Raw genomic sequence first — 18,750 nt, 5'->3', positions numbered from 1 at the left:
GTACAGATAGTGTTTGGGGATGAAAGCAAATATCTGAATAAAATATTGGGAATAAGAAGTTGTGCCTTCATGAGACTCTCCCCTTTCAACGTGAGAGTAAACATAGGTAATTGGAAGTGCTGCTGCCTTCTAAGAACTTTACTATGCTGTTTTTCTCCCCTTAGGTTTATGATGCTGCAGTCAGGTGGTTGAAATATGATGAACCTAACCGCCAGCCATTTATGGTTGACATCCTTGCTAAAGTCAGGTTTCCTCTTATATCAAAGAATTTCTTAAGTAAAACAGTACAAGCTGAACCACTTATTCAAGACAATCCTGAATGCCTTAAGATGGTGATAAGTAAGTTGCCTTAATATCCATTTATAACTTATCGTGTAGCCAGTTTCTCATGGGCTTAAAACCCTTCAGAATGGATCAGACTCGATAGCCAGGGAGAAACACTCAAGACTTTGCCCTTCTGGATAATTAATCTATTGGGGTTCTCAACTGTCTATCCGGAGGGAACTTAGTCTCAGCCCTTATTTTATAGGAACATGTGTGATAGAAGTTTAAAAATTACTTATGCTCTGTCTCCTTTTGTGTACAATAACTTTCATTCACTTTGTTTTTTGTGTTTCCTTTTTAAAATAATTTAGCCAAGTAGTGTACTGTGATCACATTTTCTTTCTTAAAGAAAAAGGTTTGTTTGTTGCGCGTGGAGCACATTTTTTGCCACATCTTTTTTTTCCATTTACTTAATTTTTCTTGACTTGCAGGCTAAGTTCCAAACCCTCTGTAAAATGCCTCTTAATAAAATTGTCTGTACAATTAAACAATCTGTTGATTTTATTTTTTGGAAACACATTTATAGAGCCTTCCTTCTGCCTATTCCAGGATGGAGTGTTTGCCCTTTAGGCTTAAGGCACAGTTCTTGCCCTGGGACTTCCCTCCTCTGCCATACTGGGATGTTCTTTCACTCCTTTCCTAAGTTAGATTCACTACCTTCCTCAACCCCAGGTCTTCACCTTTCTTAATTCTGTTTGATTGAACATATCCTTAAAAGGTTCCTGAGAAAGAATATATGATCAACAAATATTTGGAGATTTGACAAATCTCATATCTTTATTTTATCATAAAATGTCGAAGGATAGTTAAACCGGGTGTAGAATTACCTTGAAAATCATAAGCATTCTCCATTATTTGCTAGCTTTCATTGTTGCTTTTGAGAAAACTGATGCCAGTTTATTTATTCTTCCTTGTAAGCATTTAAAATCTTTTTTTTTTAATCCCTGGTGTTTTGAAAGTTCACAGTAATGTACCTTGGTGTGCATCTTTTTTTTTTTTTCTTTTTTTTAAGTTATCATATTGGGCATTCTCTATCTTTTCAGCCACAGATTTCTCAGTTCTTTATTATTGATATTGTGATTCTTTAGGCATTGAGTCTCTAATCTTAAGTCTCTCTTGTTATCCATCTTTGCCTCTTTGTTCTATCTTCTTGGAGATAGGCTTAATTTTTCCTTCAGCACTTTTATTTTCTTTTTTTTTTGTTGCACTGTGTGGCATGCAGGATTGTAGTTCCCTGACAAGGGATCGAACCTGTGCCCCCTGCAGTGGAATTTCAGAATCTTGACCACTGGACCACCAGGGAAGTCCCATTAAATACAGTTATTTTATGTTCTGTGTTTGATAATAACAATATCTGAAGTCTTTGAAGACCAAATGCTGCTGTTTTTTCATTGACTTATTCCTGGTGGCTTAATTCTTTGTGTTTTATAATTTTGGATTGTGAGCTTTTATATATATATATTTTTTAATATTTATTTATTTGGCTGCTTCAGGTCTTCCTTGCGGCGTGCAGGATCTTTAGTTGCAGCATGTGAGATCTAGTTCCCTGACCAGGGATCGAACCTGGGCCCCCTGCATTGGGAGGGCAAAGTCTTAGCCACTATACCACCAGGAAAGTCCCATGAGCTTATATTTGATCGATCTTAATCTCCAGAAATATTGGGAGGTGTGGTTTGTATTCCTCCAGGTTTTCCCTGTTTTCCTTAAGAAGAGAATAGTGTTTGCTTTTGCCAAGTGCCCTGGGCCATAACAATCCAGGACTACTTTGAATTTTTCTTGGCTTATGGGTTTCTAGACTTGTAGACAGGTAAATTCAAACCTCAAACCTGTATGATCTGTCATTATAAATTCTCAAAAGAGGGAGACTTTACCTCTGCCTGGAGGTGAAATTGAAATAGATTACTATTTTTCCTTTTTGCCATTAGACAGTTTTCTTAGCTTATCTTCATTAAAAGTATAACCAATACAAGTGATCCAGCTTTAGATAGAGCTCTCAGTTCCAACACTTGTGCAAATCCAAGACCTAATCTTATTTCCCTCATGCAGCCAATAACATCAATTTCTAGGTTTCCAGTGTTATCGAAAGCTCTCAGAGTAGCTCCAGGGTCTCTTAACACTCACTATTCTGGTGTTTAGTTCGCCCTCCATTTTTGGCCCTCTGATCTTAGCTATGCACTTAAAAGAATGTTTGTTTTATTCTTTCCAGCATTGTAGCAATTTTGTAGCAGAAAGTTATTTCTGAAAGTCTCAACTGTCATACTGCTGTAAGTGGAAGTTCAGCTTGTTCTTTAAACAGGCCTGAAATGTGTAGTGTATGACTGTGATATGCTGAGATAAGTATGCTCCTGCTAACTCTACCAGGCTCTTCTTGAGTTCCCATTCATCTTAAACCAAAAACCACATGGACAGTATCCACACATGGGATAGCAGTATAGGTTTCAATTAATATGTAATGAGCAAGAAAGCCTCTCCTAGAAGGTATTTAGAAACCTACTTTGAAACCTTAAGTTGTTTTTGGCATTCATTTGTACATTTCATTTAAGGTATAGCTGGTTTCAGACACAAAATTAAGGAAGGAAATAAAAGAGAAATGACAACTTTCATTCCTGCCTGAGATACCCTTCTCAAGAGTGGCAATGGGCTTCCCTGGTGGCGCAGTGGTTGGGAATCCACCTGCCGATGCAGGGGACCCGGGTTCGTGCCCCGGTCCGGGAAGATCCCACATGCCGCGGAGCGGCTGGGCCCATGGGCCATGGCCGCTGAGCCTGCGCATCCTGAGCTGTGCTCCACAACAGGAGAGGCCACAGCAGTGAGAGGCCCGCGTACCGCCAAAAAAAAAAAAGAGTGACAATAACTTTGAGTGCCCTGATTATTAAATAGTAATTAATAAATATTAATTACTTTAATAATTACTTTAATACTTATTAATTACTTCCAATTATTAAATTGGAAGTAAAGTAAAATTTCTGTCAGACGTATCACATAGCTACTACTTAATATTGTTGTGGTTTTAGGTAAGTTGACCCAATACTGTCCCCTAGTTTGGAAAAGTATTACAATATATCCATACAATGGAATGCTCTATATTTACTAAAAATATTTTAGATGAATATCTAATAATATAAAAATTTTTCATGAGTGGCAAAAGCATAAGACAGTGCATGGTATAATACCTTTTGGTTACAGTTATGGTGTCAAGGGAAAAAAGAAGAGGGTATGAAGCAAGGATATATCCTTGTGAATATCTACATTTAAGGGGTAGTAGACAAAGAACTGGGAAAGGAGAATTCACCAAGCTACTTCAACCCCAGGCTGGTATCTTTTTTTTTTTTAACATCTTTATTGGAGTATAATTGCTTTACAATGGTGTGTTAGTTTCTGCTTTATAGCAAAGTGAATCAGCTATACATATACATATATCCCCATATCCCCTTCTTCTTGCATCTCCCTCCCACCCTCCCTTTCCCACCCTTCTAGGTGGTCACAAAGCACCGATCTGATCTCCCTGTGTTATGCAGCTGCTTCCCCCTAGCTATCTATTTTACAATTGGTAGTGTATATAAGTCCATGCCACTCTGTCACTTCATCCCAGCTTACCCTTCCCAGGCTGGTATCTTGATAACCAAGATGTAGGGAGTTTTAAGAAGTACAGCATAGGTTGCCGCTAGTTTCTTGAAGTACAGGGACGTGAAAGAAAATCAGGACCAAGAAGATGTCTTTAGATTAGGACTTTCATCTTTTGGATTTCACAAGTTAATACCAGATTTTTTGTCATGCCTCTATTTGCAAACCCTGTGTTATATTTCTGGTTTCATTGGGTAGAGAGCTGCACCTGTTTCTTCATACATGGTGTAAGCTGTTGAAGATAAATTAGCCAGTCAGTGAAGTATTTAGTTCTTATGTGGATTCTGAGTTGATTTAGAAACAGGATACCAGGATTATTCAAGAAATCCAAACAAGTGTGGGGATTAGGCTCTTGAGCAGGAATCTTTGTTTTTTGTTACATTTTTTTCTTTTTCTTTTCCATTTTTGTTTTGTCTTGTTCTAATAAAGAACTGTGAGTTCTAAAATTCCTTGACTAGGCACAAGCAGCTGAGACTCTTCCAGGCTTTGGAGGCTGGGTAGAGCTCAGTGGAGGAAAGAAGGCCTCCCTTCTTCAGATCATCAATTACCTTCCTACCATCTGATTTAGGGTCTGCCTTTTGAGAGAAGAAGAAAAACAAAAGATGATAGGAATACAGAATAAAACTAAACTGAAAGAATTTATAACTAAAAGAAAACAAGTCATAAAAACAAAATGAAGAACACAGTCAAAACCATAACAAAGGGGCTTCCCTGGTGGTGCAATGGTTAAGAATTCACCTGCCAATGCAGGGGACATGAATTTGAGCCCTGGTCTGGGAAGATCCCACATGCTGCGGAGCAACTAAGCCTGTGCACCACAACTACTGAGCTTGCGCTCTAGAGCCTGCGTGCCACAACTACTGAGCCCACGTGCCACAACTACTGAATCCTGCGTGCCTAGAGCCTATACTCCGCAGCAATGAGAAGCCCGCGCACCGCCACGAAGAGTAGCCCCTGCTCGCCACAACTAGAGAAAGCCCATATGCAGCAACAAAGACCCAACACAGCCAAAAATAAATAAATAAATTTATATTAAAAAAAAAAAACCATAACAAAGGGTCAGACTAAGTTCTTATTCAAAATTTGCAAATGACAGTACCTGACTCTCAAAGGAATAACTCCCAAAGGAATAAGCCTAAGGAGCAAGGCCTTTCTCAGGGAAAGGTGCCAGAGAGTTTGTCCCCAGCCCTGTCCTGGGAGAGAAACAGCCCATCAGTGAAGGAGCCACAGTTTGTGCTTCCTCCAGGGTTGACCTGGTTAGCCACAGTCAGCCACTTTTACCCAGTGGCCTGTTGCCTGAAACAGTTCCCTCCTGTTTCTCTCCTTCCCTGCTGCCTGTCTTCTCTTGTTGGGAGTATTGTGTTCATAGATTTCACAGTACACCTCTGCCCTGTGTGGAGCCCTCACTAGAGCAGCGGCTCTCAAACCCCACAAGATCTGTTCAGGTGTAGTGTTCAATAATTTGGATTTCTGACACGTTTCCAAGTGATGCTGCTAGTCAGGGAACTATATACCTTAAGAACTACAGTCTTAGACCTAGAGTGGGAGAGGAGGGAATGAGGAAAAGTGGTTTTTATAATTGTAAAGGATTGTAAAAAGCAAACAAATGAATAATAGGAACCATATGTGGCCTGCAGAGCCTAAATTATTTGCTGTCTGGCCCTTTACAGAGAAAGTTTGCTGACCCCTGACGTAGAGCAGGCTGCTGAGTGTTCCAGCTGTTCTAATGCACAGTGCTTCTACTCATACTCTGAAATGGAAGGAGATGCTAGAAATATTGATACTGATACTCATTCACAACCTGTTTTCCAAACGTGTCCTATCTCTCTTATAAAGGCCCAACACAGCCTCATGAACAGAAGTGTTTTCTGCATGTATTGAGAATTGCTTACATTATTTTATTTTTGGATCAGTAATACTGCACATCATCTACAATTCAAAAAGGTATAAAAGGGTATATGGTGAAAAGTAAGTCTCACTGGAGGTAACCATTATTATCTTGTATATCCTTCCAAAGGTAGTCTTGAGTTTGTGCATATACAGTAATTTACTGACATATACTTGTATAAATTATGTATAAAAATATATATGAATAAAGATATAAATTTTAAAATGGTATTCCACTCTGTGTACTCTTTTATGTCTTGCTTTTTTTATTTCTTTTTTTTTCTTCTGGCTGCGCCACATGGCTTGTAGGATCTTAGTTCCTCGACCAGGGATGGAACCTGGGCTCTTGGCAGTGGAAGCCCTGACTCCTAACCACTGGACCACCAGGAAATTTCCCCTCTTGCTTTTTTTCATTCCACATTATTTCTTGGAAATCGTCTCATATGTACATGTTACCCTTCCTCATGTTTCTCAACGGCCACATACAGTATTCCATTATGTGGATATACCATAATTTTTAACCACTTGCCTGACAGTGAACTTTAGGTTGCTAAAATCCTAAAGGGGGAATTACTGGCTAAAGGGTGTGTGCATTTGTAATTTTCACAGATCATCCTGTATTGCCTTCCAGATAATTTGTACCCATCCACATCCCCACCAGCAGTGGAGGAGCATGCTGCTTCCTTTATCATACCCTGTGTTCCAGATAGTTTGATCTTGTACAATCTGATGAGTGAGAAAGTATGATTTTAATTTGTATTTCTCTAACTAGGGCAGTTGAGCATCTCTTCGTATGTTTGAGAGTCATTTGTAATTAGTTATTTTCCTGTGAACTTTGTTCAGATTATTAATCTAATTTTCTGTTAGTTGATCGTCTTAATATTACTAAGAATATCTTTAGGTCTTTTATATGATTTATAAATACTTTCCTAGTTTGTCATTGTCTTTTGATTTTGTTTTTTCTTTTTGCCATGAAGTAGTTTAACTTAAAATTTTATGTAGTTCTGAATATTTTTTTCATAGTTTCTGTGTTACTTGTCTTAGGCTTCCTCGTTCTGGGCCTTTTTCTTTTTTTAACTATCCGATTTTTCCTATAGTTCGTTTGTGAGGTTTTTTTACGTTTTAAAATATTCTATTGATTTGGAATTTGCTTTAGAGTAAAATATGAGGTAGCGGTACAAATATTTTCTCCATATCATTGTCTAACATCATTTATTGAACAATCCACCTTTCCCACACTGATTTGAAATGACATCTTCAAAGTTTTTAACTGTTGAGTGTCCCCTGACTTGACAAAATTAAGGAATTGCTTAAAGGAAAAGGGTCATGTTAGATCACAATAGTTCCGAATCCTCACTGCATTTTAGAATAAGCAGTAAGTACTTCTCACAGTTTTATGTGCATCTGATTTACCTTAGGATTTTGTTAAATATGCGGATTCTGATTCAGTAGGTCTGGGATTCAGTATTTCTAACAAGCTCCCAGGTTCTGAAGCTGCTGATCTTTTAACCACATTTAAGTGGTGATACCAGTGCCTCAGCCCTACCACCAGAGATTTTGATTTAACTGGCCTGTGGTAGGGCCCAGGTATAGATAGTTTCTGAGATTTTCTAGGTGATTCTTATGTACAGTGAAGATTGAGAACAGCTGGGTTGGGAGATCTGCATTTCAGTAATTAGTATTGTGGCAGCTGTTGCTTGAAAAGCCAGATAATTCCCTGGTATTTAGTAAGTGGGTGGGACAATCTTAGCATTAATGGTGATTGCTGAGAATAATAAATTGATTAGGACTCAGATTATTAAATATTTCTCCTGCCTCTTCTCCCTCATTCTTTCCTTAAATGCTATAGAGGGATGATTTTTTAAAAAAAAACTTCCAGAAATAAAAACACTATTTTGTTTGGGTATTTCCTTTTCAAAGTATTAAAGTGCCTGAAGTTCTTGAAGAGTTGCCATGTGTTTTTCTACAGGTGGAATGAGGTATCATCTCCTGTCTCCAGAGGATCGAGAAGAACTGGTAGAAGGCACAAGGCCCAGAAGAAAGAAACATGACTACCGCATAGCGCTATTTGGAGGCTCCCAACCACAGTCTTGTAGATATTTTAACCCAAAGGTAACTAATTTTTATTCTTGTTTTTAAAAGCACTGAGCACATAGACACACACCTACCACCAGTAGTAATAACTCATATAGGAGATGTTATAGTTTATGGTGTTCTTTCATAGACCTTACAAGATACATAGTTATCACCTTCATTTTACAAATAAGGAAACTGAGGCTTAGTCAGATTTCAAATGTTTCCATGATTGCTTTGGAGTGCTACATAGTAACCATTATCAAAGAAAACGGGAAACAGTTCTGTCTTTTGTGAGGAGCTCCTTGCATTCATTACAGCTCCTTGCTTTCCTTATGTGCGATTTTCATTGAAAATCTGCTTCTAGAGCTATGTGGGTTGGGTTTTTTTCCCCTTAGTAATTATGTTTGAATATAAAATAATACACAGTCATTCTAGAAAATGTGGAGAATCTAGACCATCATGAAGAAAAAAGATAAAATTACCTTTAATCCAATCATCTAAAAAATATAAATTTATTTTATTTATTTTTGGCTGCGTTGGGTCTTCATTGCTGCACACGGGCTTTCTCTAGTTGCAGCGAGTGGGGGCTACTCTTCGTTGCGGTGCGCGGGCTTCTCATTGCGGTGGCTTCTCTTGTTGCGGAGCACGGGCTCGAGGCATGCAGGCTCAGTAGTTGTGGCACGTGGGTTCGGTAGTTTTAGCTCGTGGGCTCTAGAGCTCAGGCTCAGTAGTTATGGCGCATGGGCTTAGTTGCTCCGTATCATGTGGGATCTTCCCAGACCAGGGCTCAAACCCATGTCCCTTGTAGTAGGCGGATTCATAACCACTGCATCACCAGGGAAGCCCCAACCGTCTAGAAATTATTACCAATTTTAATGTGTTTTCCATTATGTGTTATGCCAGTTGGACAGCAGAGCCTGAGTCATAGGTCTAGGAACACAATTTTTTTTTTTTTTTTTTTTGGCGGTACGCGGGCCTCTCACTGTTGTGGCCTCTCCCGTTGCGGAGCACAGGATCCAGACGCACAGGCTCAGCGGCCATGGCTCACGGGCCCAGCCGCTCCGCGGCATGTGGGATCTTCCCGGACCGGGGCACGAACCCGTGTCCCCTGAATCGGCAGGCGGACTCTCAACCACTGCGCCACCAGGGAAGCCGTAGGAACACAATTTTTAAAAATAGATCATAAGAAAATGCGCTCCTGTTTCTACCCCTTGTTTCTTAGAACTGTGTTTTCTGGCTGTGGGGAGATAATACCATATTTTGCTGTTACTATATGTATTGCCCAAGCAGAGCAGATACCATAATCCTAAAAGATAGCACCCCAACCTTGCAAGGTGGTACCCATAACTGATGTTGAGTCTCAGCACTTAATGGTCTCTTTCAACATCTCATAGGCCCATTTTTTTGTTGATGATAGATAACCTGGTGAGTCCAGAACATCCTTTTTACATCAGGATACTTCTGATACTTCTTCCTCTGAGAAGTGTGTCCTTGGAGGCTTTCTGTGTAATACTGTAGTGGTGATATACAAGGCATTTATAAAAACACATATGATGGTGTTGTCAAGAGTGCAAAAGACAGCAAAGGCCAATCCACATGCAGAATAAGTATCAATTCCAATGAGGACAGAGCTTTGTCCCTTCAACAATGGAAGCGTTCCAGTGTAGTTAGCTTGGTATTAGGTAACTAACTGGTTCCCTCAAGGTGTGATAACAAATCAAGTTCTTAGAATCAGTCAGTATTGCCAACAAAGTGGGTGCTAGCCAGTAGTGGATAGCCACATTGGCCTCAGGGAGGGAAAGTCCATTAGCTTCTGGAGCCACTGACTTATGCAGTTACTGCATGCATATCTATCGCTGCCACTGGAGTCACTCATAAGCCCATTGAGCAAGCATCGGACTGGGGAGGAAAGATATAGATGCAGTCCTGTCCACATGATTATTAAGAGGCTTTGCTGCAGTTGTGGGCACTCTGGTAAGAGCTCATGTGGGACCCAAATTTGTTTCCTTTCTGGAGTGCGTTCTACATTATCCTTCCTCAGATCTCCTTGTCAGCAGTCTTTCGTGCTTGCTTGTTTTAAGTCTGTATCCATCTGGGAAAACCATTAGTCACGATCCGAGAATGGATAAAAACTGACCTGAGGCTTTCTCTACTGAGAGGTATAAAGGACGGTAAAAGGAACTGCTTGAAAATCTGCCATATCAGGATATGTCTCTTCTGTATTATCCTTCAGTACCATTCCTGAAGGGAGTATGGTCCTTAAGCAGTCCACTTTTGGCTAAGACTATCACAAATGCACCAAGCTCAGGTCTCTCAGTTTTGTCAGCTGATCTGTAGGGACCACCTCCATGAAGACATAACCCTGGGTGAGAGAGAAGGCCTGCTGAGTAAGGGTTGTGATGATCCCATTTGGGTATTCTGTGCCTTGGGGACCTCCATATGCCCAGTTTTATGTTTAAATACTAGATCATGGGTTGAAAGCATGCTATTTGTGAGTTGGTAGGTCAGGTATAACTGTTCAAAATGGGTTAATGATATGGTCACATGGTGTCCCTTGGTGTCAGACATTGCTGTCTGTCAGACCCTAGCAGCCAGCCAGGAGCTGTTTACTGAAAAAATGGTCCCTGCTTAAAGTAGGTTGGCCTTGCTCCAGAATCCCACATGTGTGCCCTCTGGTCATATTGGGACATGCCTGAAGTTATATGCAGCATCTCATTCAGCATCCCAATGCCCTAGGATCACAGGATAGCCTGAGCAGCTGAGCCATGTGATTATAGCCTGTCCCACTTAGAAAGCTCACGCAGTAAAAGTATAAACGTAGGACACCCAAACACAGGATATGTGTCATCTGTAAAATGTTAGAAGATGGTTGGGGCAGCAAGCTGTCCTTCCTTTCCAAGGGGCTATGCCAACATGCTGTAGATCAGGGCTTGGCAAACTTTTTCTATACAAGACCAGAGAATATCTTTAGCTTTTTAGGCTACACATTCTCTGCTCTGATGCTGTAGCAGGAAAGTAGCCATAGATAATACGTAAACAAGTGGGCATGGCTGTATTCCAATCAGATTTTTTTTTAAACAGTGTGATGAGTTTTTTTTTTTTAATTAGTTTATTTATTGATTGATTTTTGGCTATGTTGGGTCTTCGATGCTGTGCGCGAGCGTTCTCTGGTTGCAGCGAGCAGGGGCTACTCTTCGTTGCAGTGCATGGGCTTCTCATTGCGGTGGCTTCTCTTGTTGCAGAGCACAGGATCTAGGCGCACAGGCTTCAGTAGTTGTGGCACGTGGGCTCAGTAGTTGTGGCTCGCGGGCTCTAGAGCACGGGCTCCGTTGTGGCGCATGGGCTTAGTTACTTAGCGGTATGTGGTATCGTCCTGGACCAGGGCTTGAACCCGTGTCCCCTGCATTGGCAGGTGGATTCTTAACCACTGCGCCACCAGGGAAATCCCTCCAATCAAATTTTATTTACAGAAACAGTCATTGGGTTGGATTTAGCCTGCAGGCCATAGTTTGCCAACCCCTGCTGCAGACCTGTGGACATCTAGGGACTCTGAAGTGACCAACTCTGTACTCTAGGATAACTCCTCTCCTGTCCTGTGAAGCACTTGTCTCACCAAGACATACGGGATCCTTTCCATTTTCTGTTCAGTTCTGTTTCCAGAACTGATCAGTATTATAGGCATCGATATAGGAGACCTTTGGCAAGGTGAGATAGACCAGGGCTCCTGCAGCTGAGATTATAGCAGAGAGTTAGAGTCTAGAGATCTTGAGGTCAGACTATGAAATTATTTTATTTTCCCTGCCAGTTGAAATTCCATGTAATGATCTGGGTAAATAGTAACAGAAATACACATTACCCAGAGTGTTAACTACAGACCAAGTTTTAGTCAATCTGGTCCAGTAAGGAGACCACATCTGGCCCTGCTACAATAGTTAGAGTCACCAGTGTGAGTCATATAACTCATAGAGTATATATGCTGCCAGATATCAAAAAGACCTCCAAGGAAAGAGTATCAGGTTAGATTGGTTAAATACCATCATATGTGGACTGTCCCTGTGGGCTGCTCTCAGGTCATATATCTATCTCTGGTCCATTCCTCCATGTCCAATATATAGGCTGATTTTTTACTAAAGACATCTAGCTTCCTTTCTTAGTAGAAGACTGAGTGACTGGCAGGTACCATGAGGTTTCATGGCCTGTGCAATATAGCTCAATAAGCACAGTGTCAGTGTGCTTAACAGGTTGATACACCTACACATCTGTTTCACACCAGGTAAGTTTTAAGACTACTGACATTTCAGTGGCTATTTAATTTCACTGTTTTTTAATTTTTCAGGATCCTTTTGAGTCAACAGCAGGAAATTTATAAATAAACTTTTTTTTTTCCAAGGAAAATCTGAAGTCATAGGAGCTTAAATCTATGAACCACAGCTTTCAGGTGGTGACCATAGTTACACCCCTCTTGTTTCCCGAGGCCTAACTTTGGTGTTGATTTTGACATTTAAAAAGCAATAAAGTATGTTTTGATAGAAAATACTTTATCTTAAAGTAGATGTCTGTTTTGATGTACAGGGGGACAAGGGGAATCCTGATTCCATTTGGGAGACAGCACTCTTTTTAGAATAAGGCAAATATGGAGTGACAACTAGCACTTTGTTTTTGGTCTGTAGTTGTACAACTTTCCTTAATTTTTTTTTTTTAAATTGGAGAGGTAAAAAAAAGGATGGATATTCTGCACGAGCCTGGAAATGAGACTGTAACTTCAGAATTCTCATTTGATGTTTTACTTTGCACTTATAAATGGCACGTTCCTAGTGCTCTTTTGTATACTCAGTCACAGGTTTTTAGACTTCCAGTGGAAAAATGTAAATAACTGAGGATATAACTACCAATAAAAACATCCTCATTCCATCAGTTATTACTTTATTCCCTAACGCTGACACCATTAGAATCCCATTACAATATTTATTAAATATTTCTATTAGAAGTACCAACCTCTCCTTTCTTTCTGCTAAAAACTTCATCTTGAAAATATTCACCATTTACTATTATTTATAATATTTTAATATAAGTTGGTTGTCTTTATTATTTCTAATATTAAAACAATTGGAAAGGCTGATTTCATTATAAGTTATTTACCTTGAATCTCCCAAGGTGAACATTATTTAAGTAGACTGCTTAATAATAAGTACTGTATAGGAATTGTTTTAAAATTCTTGAACTTAATATTTTCAGAGATGCTAAAATGGTTTTAACTGTCATTAAACGGAACCCATTGATGTGTGTCCTATACCAACCCAAAATGATTATTTTCACTGAATTGATCTCCTTCAAAGAGACAATTTAAGCAGTACTACTTAATTGAATTATCTAGAATTAAGTCAACATCCCTATAAACTATTATCTTTAGATATTCCTTGGATATTGCTCATGAGAGGCAGCAAATATTTGTATTAACTGCTGACTGAAAAATGATAAGAAAATCTTAACAATTTTTCTAGTACATAAGTAGATAAAGTAGTAGATAAAGAAATCTTGGGTTGCTATATTGAATTGAAATGATACTCTTCTTGTCAGGGTCCTTGCATGAAGCCTGCTGAGGCTCCCCTTCCCCACCTGTACCTGTTTTTAAAGTTTTCAAGTGCTTATTGATTACTAAAAGAGTTATTTTTCTGAATCCAGTGCTCTGTTCTCTTAGAATTGGTGTTCTCAAATTGTCATATGGGAACATTTTATGATATTGATGCCAAATAAAAGTTGACTTAATTGATCAGATTATTTGGACTATTCTTGTCAGTGAAATGATCAGCTTTGAGGGCTTAAAACTTTGTAGGGGTCTTGGCTCACCACTTTCATATGGTGGAGAAATAGGAGACTATGGGACTTCCCTGGTGGCGCAGTGGTTAAGCATCTGCCTGCCAGTACAGGTTCGATCCCCGGTCCGGGAAGATCCCACATGCCACAGAGCAGCTAAACCCGTGCACCACAACTACTAAGCCCACGTGCTGCAACTACTGAAGCCCGGGCACCTAGAGCCCGTGCTCTGCAACAAGAGAAGCCACCACAGTGAAGAGTAGCCCCTGCTTGCTGCAAATAGAGAAAGCCTGTGGCCAGCAACAAAGACCCAACGCAACCAAAAAAAAAAAAAAAAAAAAATAGGAGTGTATGCTCTAGAGAAAAAGGGATTCTGCATATTCCCTGCCAAAATCAAACAAGGAGTAAGACCAGCAGAGTGAGGACTAGACCCTGTAAATTGCAAAGGCAGAAAACCACATGGTGCCATATTTTATGGAACCATCAGGTTCAAAAGGTTTACCCTGAGTACCTTTTCTTATTCTTTTTTTTTGGTCTCACCGCCGGGGCTTGTGGGATTTTAGTTCCCTGACCAGGGATTGAACCCAGGCCCTTGGCAATGAGAGCACAGAGTCCTAACCACTGGACTGTCAGGGAATTACCTCTTAGTGCCTTTTCCCACTTAAAACTCTGAAGTAGGGCTTCCCTGGTGGCGCAGTGGTTGAGAGTCCGCCTGCCGATGCAGGGGACACGGGTTCGTGCCCCAGTCCAGGAGGATCCCACATGCCGTGGAGCGGCTGGGCCCGTGAGCCATGGCCGCTGAGCCTGCGCTTCCGGAGCCTGTGCTCCGCAACGGGACAGGCCACAGCAGTGAGAGGCCCACGTACCGCAAAGAGAAAAAAACAAACAAACAAAAACTCTGAAGTAGACTCATCACTGAGCTTAGTGTCTGGCCCAATGTGGGAAGTCAAGTTTGTGAGGATGAATGAACCAGTATAACTTTATATAATATTTCATAAGCAATTTTGTCAGTTGGTTTTATAGGACTGGATTTAAATATAGGTGGGCCCTAAATCAAAAGAAGTGAAGTTACTTTCAACACAAAACACATTTTCCTCTTGGAAATATTGTTTACTAAAGGTATCACAGTGCCTTTTCTCACAGTATCATAGCTACCTTCCCTCTTAAACAGGCCTTCACTAAGGAGACAGTCCTACACTGTCATCACGGTGGAAACTGGCAGTTATACGTTGCATGTGATTTTAAAAGACCTGTGTGTAAAAGAAGTGTAAACCTTATAGGAAAATGGTGTTACATTAAAAAATTAATGAAGCTTTTGTAAGAGTGCATCAGTAGTGTTTGTCACCGTCAAAAGAGTGTTGTAGGAGCAGTGTGCTGGAGTCAAAGAGTGAGTCCTGCTAAAATGATCAGGGGCACCTGTAAGAACGAAATATCCAAAATGGACAGCAGTAATCCCAGGTGGTTTAGACCTATAGCTGTGTCCTGCAAGGACTGACATTGCTGGAATGCAAGTGTGGGTCACCATGGGTATCCCTTAAGCTTCCTTAGTGGTCAGTATAACAGGCGCCGGTGGTAAAAATCAGTGTTCTTTGCCGCTTATGCACAGTAAGTATTTCTCATACCTGATTGTTTGCAGGCAGTTTGGTTAGACAGGTGGTCCTCACATTCAAGTAGAAGAGATTGGAACACATTCTGAGGTAAATTCTCAGTAGAGTGCCTTCCTAGAATGTCTTCCACAATAGGAATATTGAGAGCCTCTGTTTTGTTTTGTTTTCAAGCATCTCCATAACACACTTTTGTAGTTTTGTTGTAAAGTCAACCTCACAGCTCTTGTACCCTACAAAGGTGCAGTACCTGAAGTTCCCACCTTCAGGGGTCAGTTTCCTTTTGTGTTTAGTCACTGTGCCTACAAAAAACCCCAGTAAAAATATGACTCACCAAGAGAGGGATGACTTCAGACTCTCTGTAAGCCACGGCCAGCCATAATTATTATAAATTAACAGATCAGTCCCCTTAAGGGACAGAGAGGGCAGAAACAAAGCTGTAGGTATTTGATTGAGGGCCACAGGTGGGAAGGGATAAGGAGACTAGGGATGATAAATCTGTGTGGTGGTGCTTTAAAGGACTCTCGTCATCCTGGAATTAGCTGGAGGGTAGTGGCTACATAAATGCAGGGCGAGGGGGTAAGAGGCTGAGGGAAACCAACAGGGAATGAAATAAATATTTACTCTACCGTGTCATTCAAAAATTACTGTTGGCTACCTTTGGTGATTGTTCATATGATGACCCAAAGGCACAGTAAGATCTTTTATCCTAGAAGTATTAAATCATGTTCAGATAGGTTTCTTGTGATATTCTTTGAAAATTGCTGATCAGTATAAGAGAAAGCTAACTTCAGTTGCTATAAACAACAGCAGATTGTACCATAGCATATTGTACAGTTAGCTGGTTATAAACTGCAGTTTGAACAAATATTTTGTCATATATTACCAGTATGACAGTTCATCTAGAATTTGAAATTTGGGGATTAGGCTGCAGCAGGGATTATGAAGGAGTCAGACTCAAAGTGTATGAGATGTATACAAGCTTGAAACAATTAGAGAACACAGAGGCTGAGGTTGGTGAAGCTGCCACCGAATGTAGCCAATTAAAAGTCCCGGTATGGGATAGGTAATGACAGCCTTGGTGGTCTAAAAAGAAGAGATTCCCCTGGGTTGAATTAGTCCATGAAGTTTCTTCCATGGAATTAGCTTCATGGAAGTTTTCTTGAGGGACACTTATTGGTAGAGTTTAGATAGGAAGAAAGAGAAAGAAAAGAATATATTGAGTCCTAAGTATGAATATATCTTTTTGGTTTGGTAAGTATGAGTATTAAAAGTTTTCGTAAAATGCATACAACGTATTATTTAACTGAATGGAGTCTAACTTTTTGCTTTAAAAAAAAAGGAATTTAGGTATAGGTGGAAGAACTGAAGAACTCAGCCATTGGTCTTTTTTCTTTTGTGAAACCTTTTTTTTGGTCCCTTGTCTTCCTTCCTCCCTCCTTTTCTTCCTTCCTTCCTTCCTTTATTTCTAAAAGAAAGAAGCTGTTTTGTAGAAAGAGCATTTCAAGTCTAGGTATAGGAGCTTAGGCAAGTCAGCCTTTCTGAACTTCATTTTTCTGGTCTATTAACAGAAGGTTTAAATCTTAGGATTTGCGTTAATATCAATTATGTTCATTTGACTCTTTGATCTTCATTCACTGAGTCTCTTTCTCCCTGCCATCCTTAAGTTTTTCTCATTTTCCCATATTTAAATGTAAAAAGGCTTACCAGCTCCATTTTGTTTTTTTCTTTACCCTGCCTAACTCTTCCAAACCTCCTGACTGGGTGCATTATCTCCTATACTCCACACATCTGAGACAGAGTTGATGTTTGTCCCATTGGTGAGAACATTTTATTAAATGGGTATGTTACTGCATTTTGAGATTTGAGATAATCATTTAAAGTATAATATGCCTTCCTGTGCCAAGATAAAAAATTACACATCAGAGTTCATCTAAAGGCAAATCTTGTCATTGAGATATCTGGCAAGGTGCTAGCGCAGAGATGCTCCCCTGCTATTTCATGTATTTTCTACTGAAAGGACAAGAGCTGATATTGAGCATAATATTCATATCAGGTTTCACTTTTTTTTTTTTTTTTTTTTTTTTTGCGGTACGCGGGCCTCTCACTGCTGTGGCCCCTCCCGCCGCGGAGCACAGGCTCCAGACGCGCAGGCCCAGCGGCCATGGCCCATGGGCCCAGCAGCTCTGCAGCATGTGGGATCCTCCCGGACCGGGGCACGAACCCGCGTCCCCTGCATCGGCAGGCGGACCCCCAACCACTGCGCCACCAGGGAAGCCCCAGGTTTCACTTTTGAACTGAGTTTCATCTCACTTAAATTTCTGAGTGGATTTGAGTTGTGTGTCTTGGTGGTATGGTTTTAGTTTGAGAGTGGAGGGGGGAGAACATGCTGTGACTTTATAAAACAGTAGTGATTCTTAATTAGTGATTCCCTTTGAGCTGGTGTCTGGCCTCACTTCCCACTCCTTGCTAGTTTTAACTGATCAGTAGCTGGGAACTGCCCATTTATATGTTCACTGTTCCTGAGTTTATCTAGCAGCTTACAGTAGCACAGTCACGCCCTGCCCACCCACCCCCAATTGTGGAAGCCTTTTTTCTAGCTGTGATGCTATGTTTTATGAAGAACTTAAGTTACAGGAGTATTTTCTTCCAATGGCTGATTATTAAATCCCTTTCTGGACTTGGGGAGGTTAATATGTTTACAGAAATATCTGTGTGATCCCATTGAAAATGAGTGCATTTCAAAGTGGGTACAGCCTAGGAAATTAAGTACAATCAAGTGTTCACTTCTAAAAAACTAGATATGCCCTAATAGTGTGCTATTTGGAAGGAAGGCAAAGACTGTTTCTGATCCATCTTGTAGTTGAAATTCAGCCGCATAGTATAATAGCTATTTAGGTGTTTAAGTTTTTAAAGCCTTAACTTAAATTACTTTTAAGTCCACATTTATGTTAAAACATTTAGTACTATTATAAGCATCTGATGTGAGAAGTTGTTTTCTTTGTACCATACTTTTGGTACTACTTGCCTAATTGTTGTATTTACTTTTTCTATTTAAAAAAAATAATATATGCTCATTGTAGAAAATTCAAACATAGCAAGATGAAAAGGAGAAAGCCAAAGTGCTCCCAGCATAACAAACAGTCCTCAATAGTTGGTGAACATCATTCCAGTCCTCTCATTTTTTTTTTAATTTAGAATTTTTTATTGTTTTAATTTTATTTTTTATTTATTTTTTGTTTTGGCCGCACCTCGTGGCATGCAGAGCTTCCCTGACCAGGGATCGAACCCATGCCTTCTGCAGTGGAAACACGGAGTCTTAACCACTGGACTGCCAGGGGAGTCCCCAGTGTTCTCACTTTATATATGTGGGATCATGCCATACGTGCTGTTTTACAAAAACTTTTTTTTTACTCTCTCA

The 18,750-nt window shown here is 40.2% G+C and overlaps 1 protein-coding gene across 3 annotated transcripts in view; it reads left to right on the top strand.

Annotated features, from left to right (window-relative positions):
- Window positions 1–18,750, top strand: part of KLHL7 (kelch like family member 7) — a 67,115-nt gene that overhangs the window by 25,603 nt on the left and 22,762 nt on the right. For all 3 annotated transcript variants that reach the window (XR_013829866.1, XM_079932090.1, XM_079932091.1), the window contains 2 exons: window positions 165–339; window positions 7,805–7,947. Coding sequence is in view for 2 of the 3 variants with exons in the window: in XM_079932090.1 (XP_079788216.1) it covers window positions 165–339; window positions 7,805–7,947 (318 nt within the window). In the remaining variant the exon portion in view is untranslated. The remainder of the gene's footprint in view (window positions 1–164; window positions 340–7,804; window positions 7,948–18,750) is intronic.

This window comes from Stenella coeruleoalba (genome assembly GCF_951394435.1).
Source record: "Stenella coeruleoalba genome assembly, chromosome: 9".
NCBI lineage: Eukaryota > Metazoa > Chordata > Mammalia > Artiodactyla > Delphinidae > Stenella > Stenella coeruleoalba.
The sequence above is the reverse complement of the archived record's forward strand: the minus strand, read 5'-3'. Positions and strand labels throughout refer to the sequence as shown.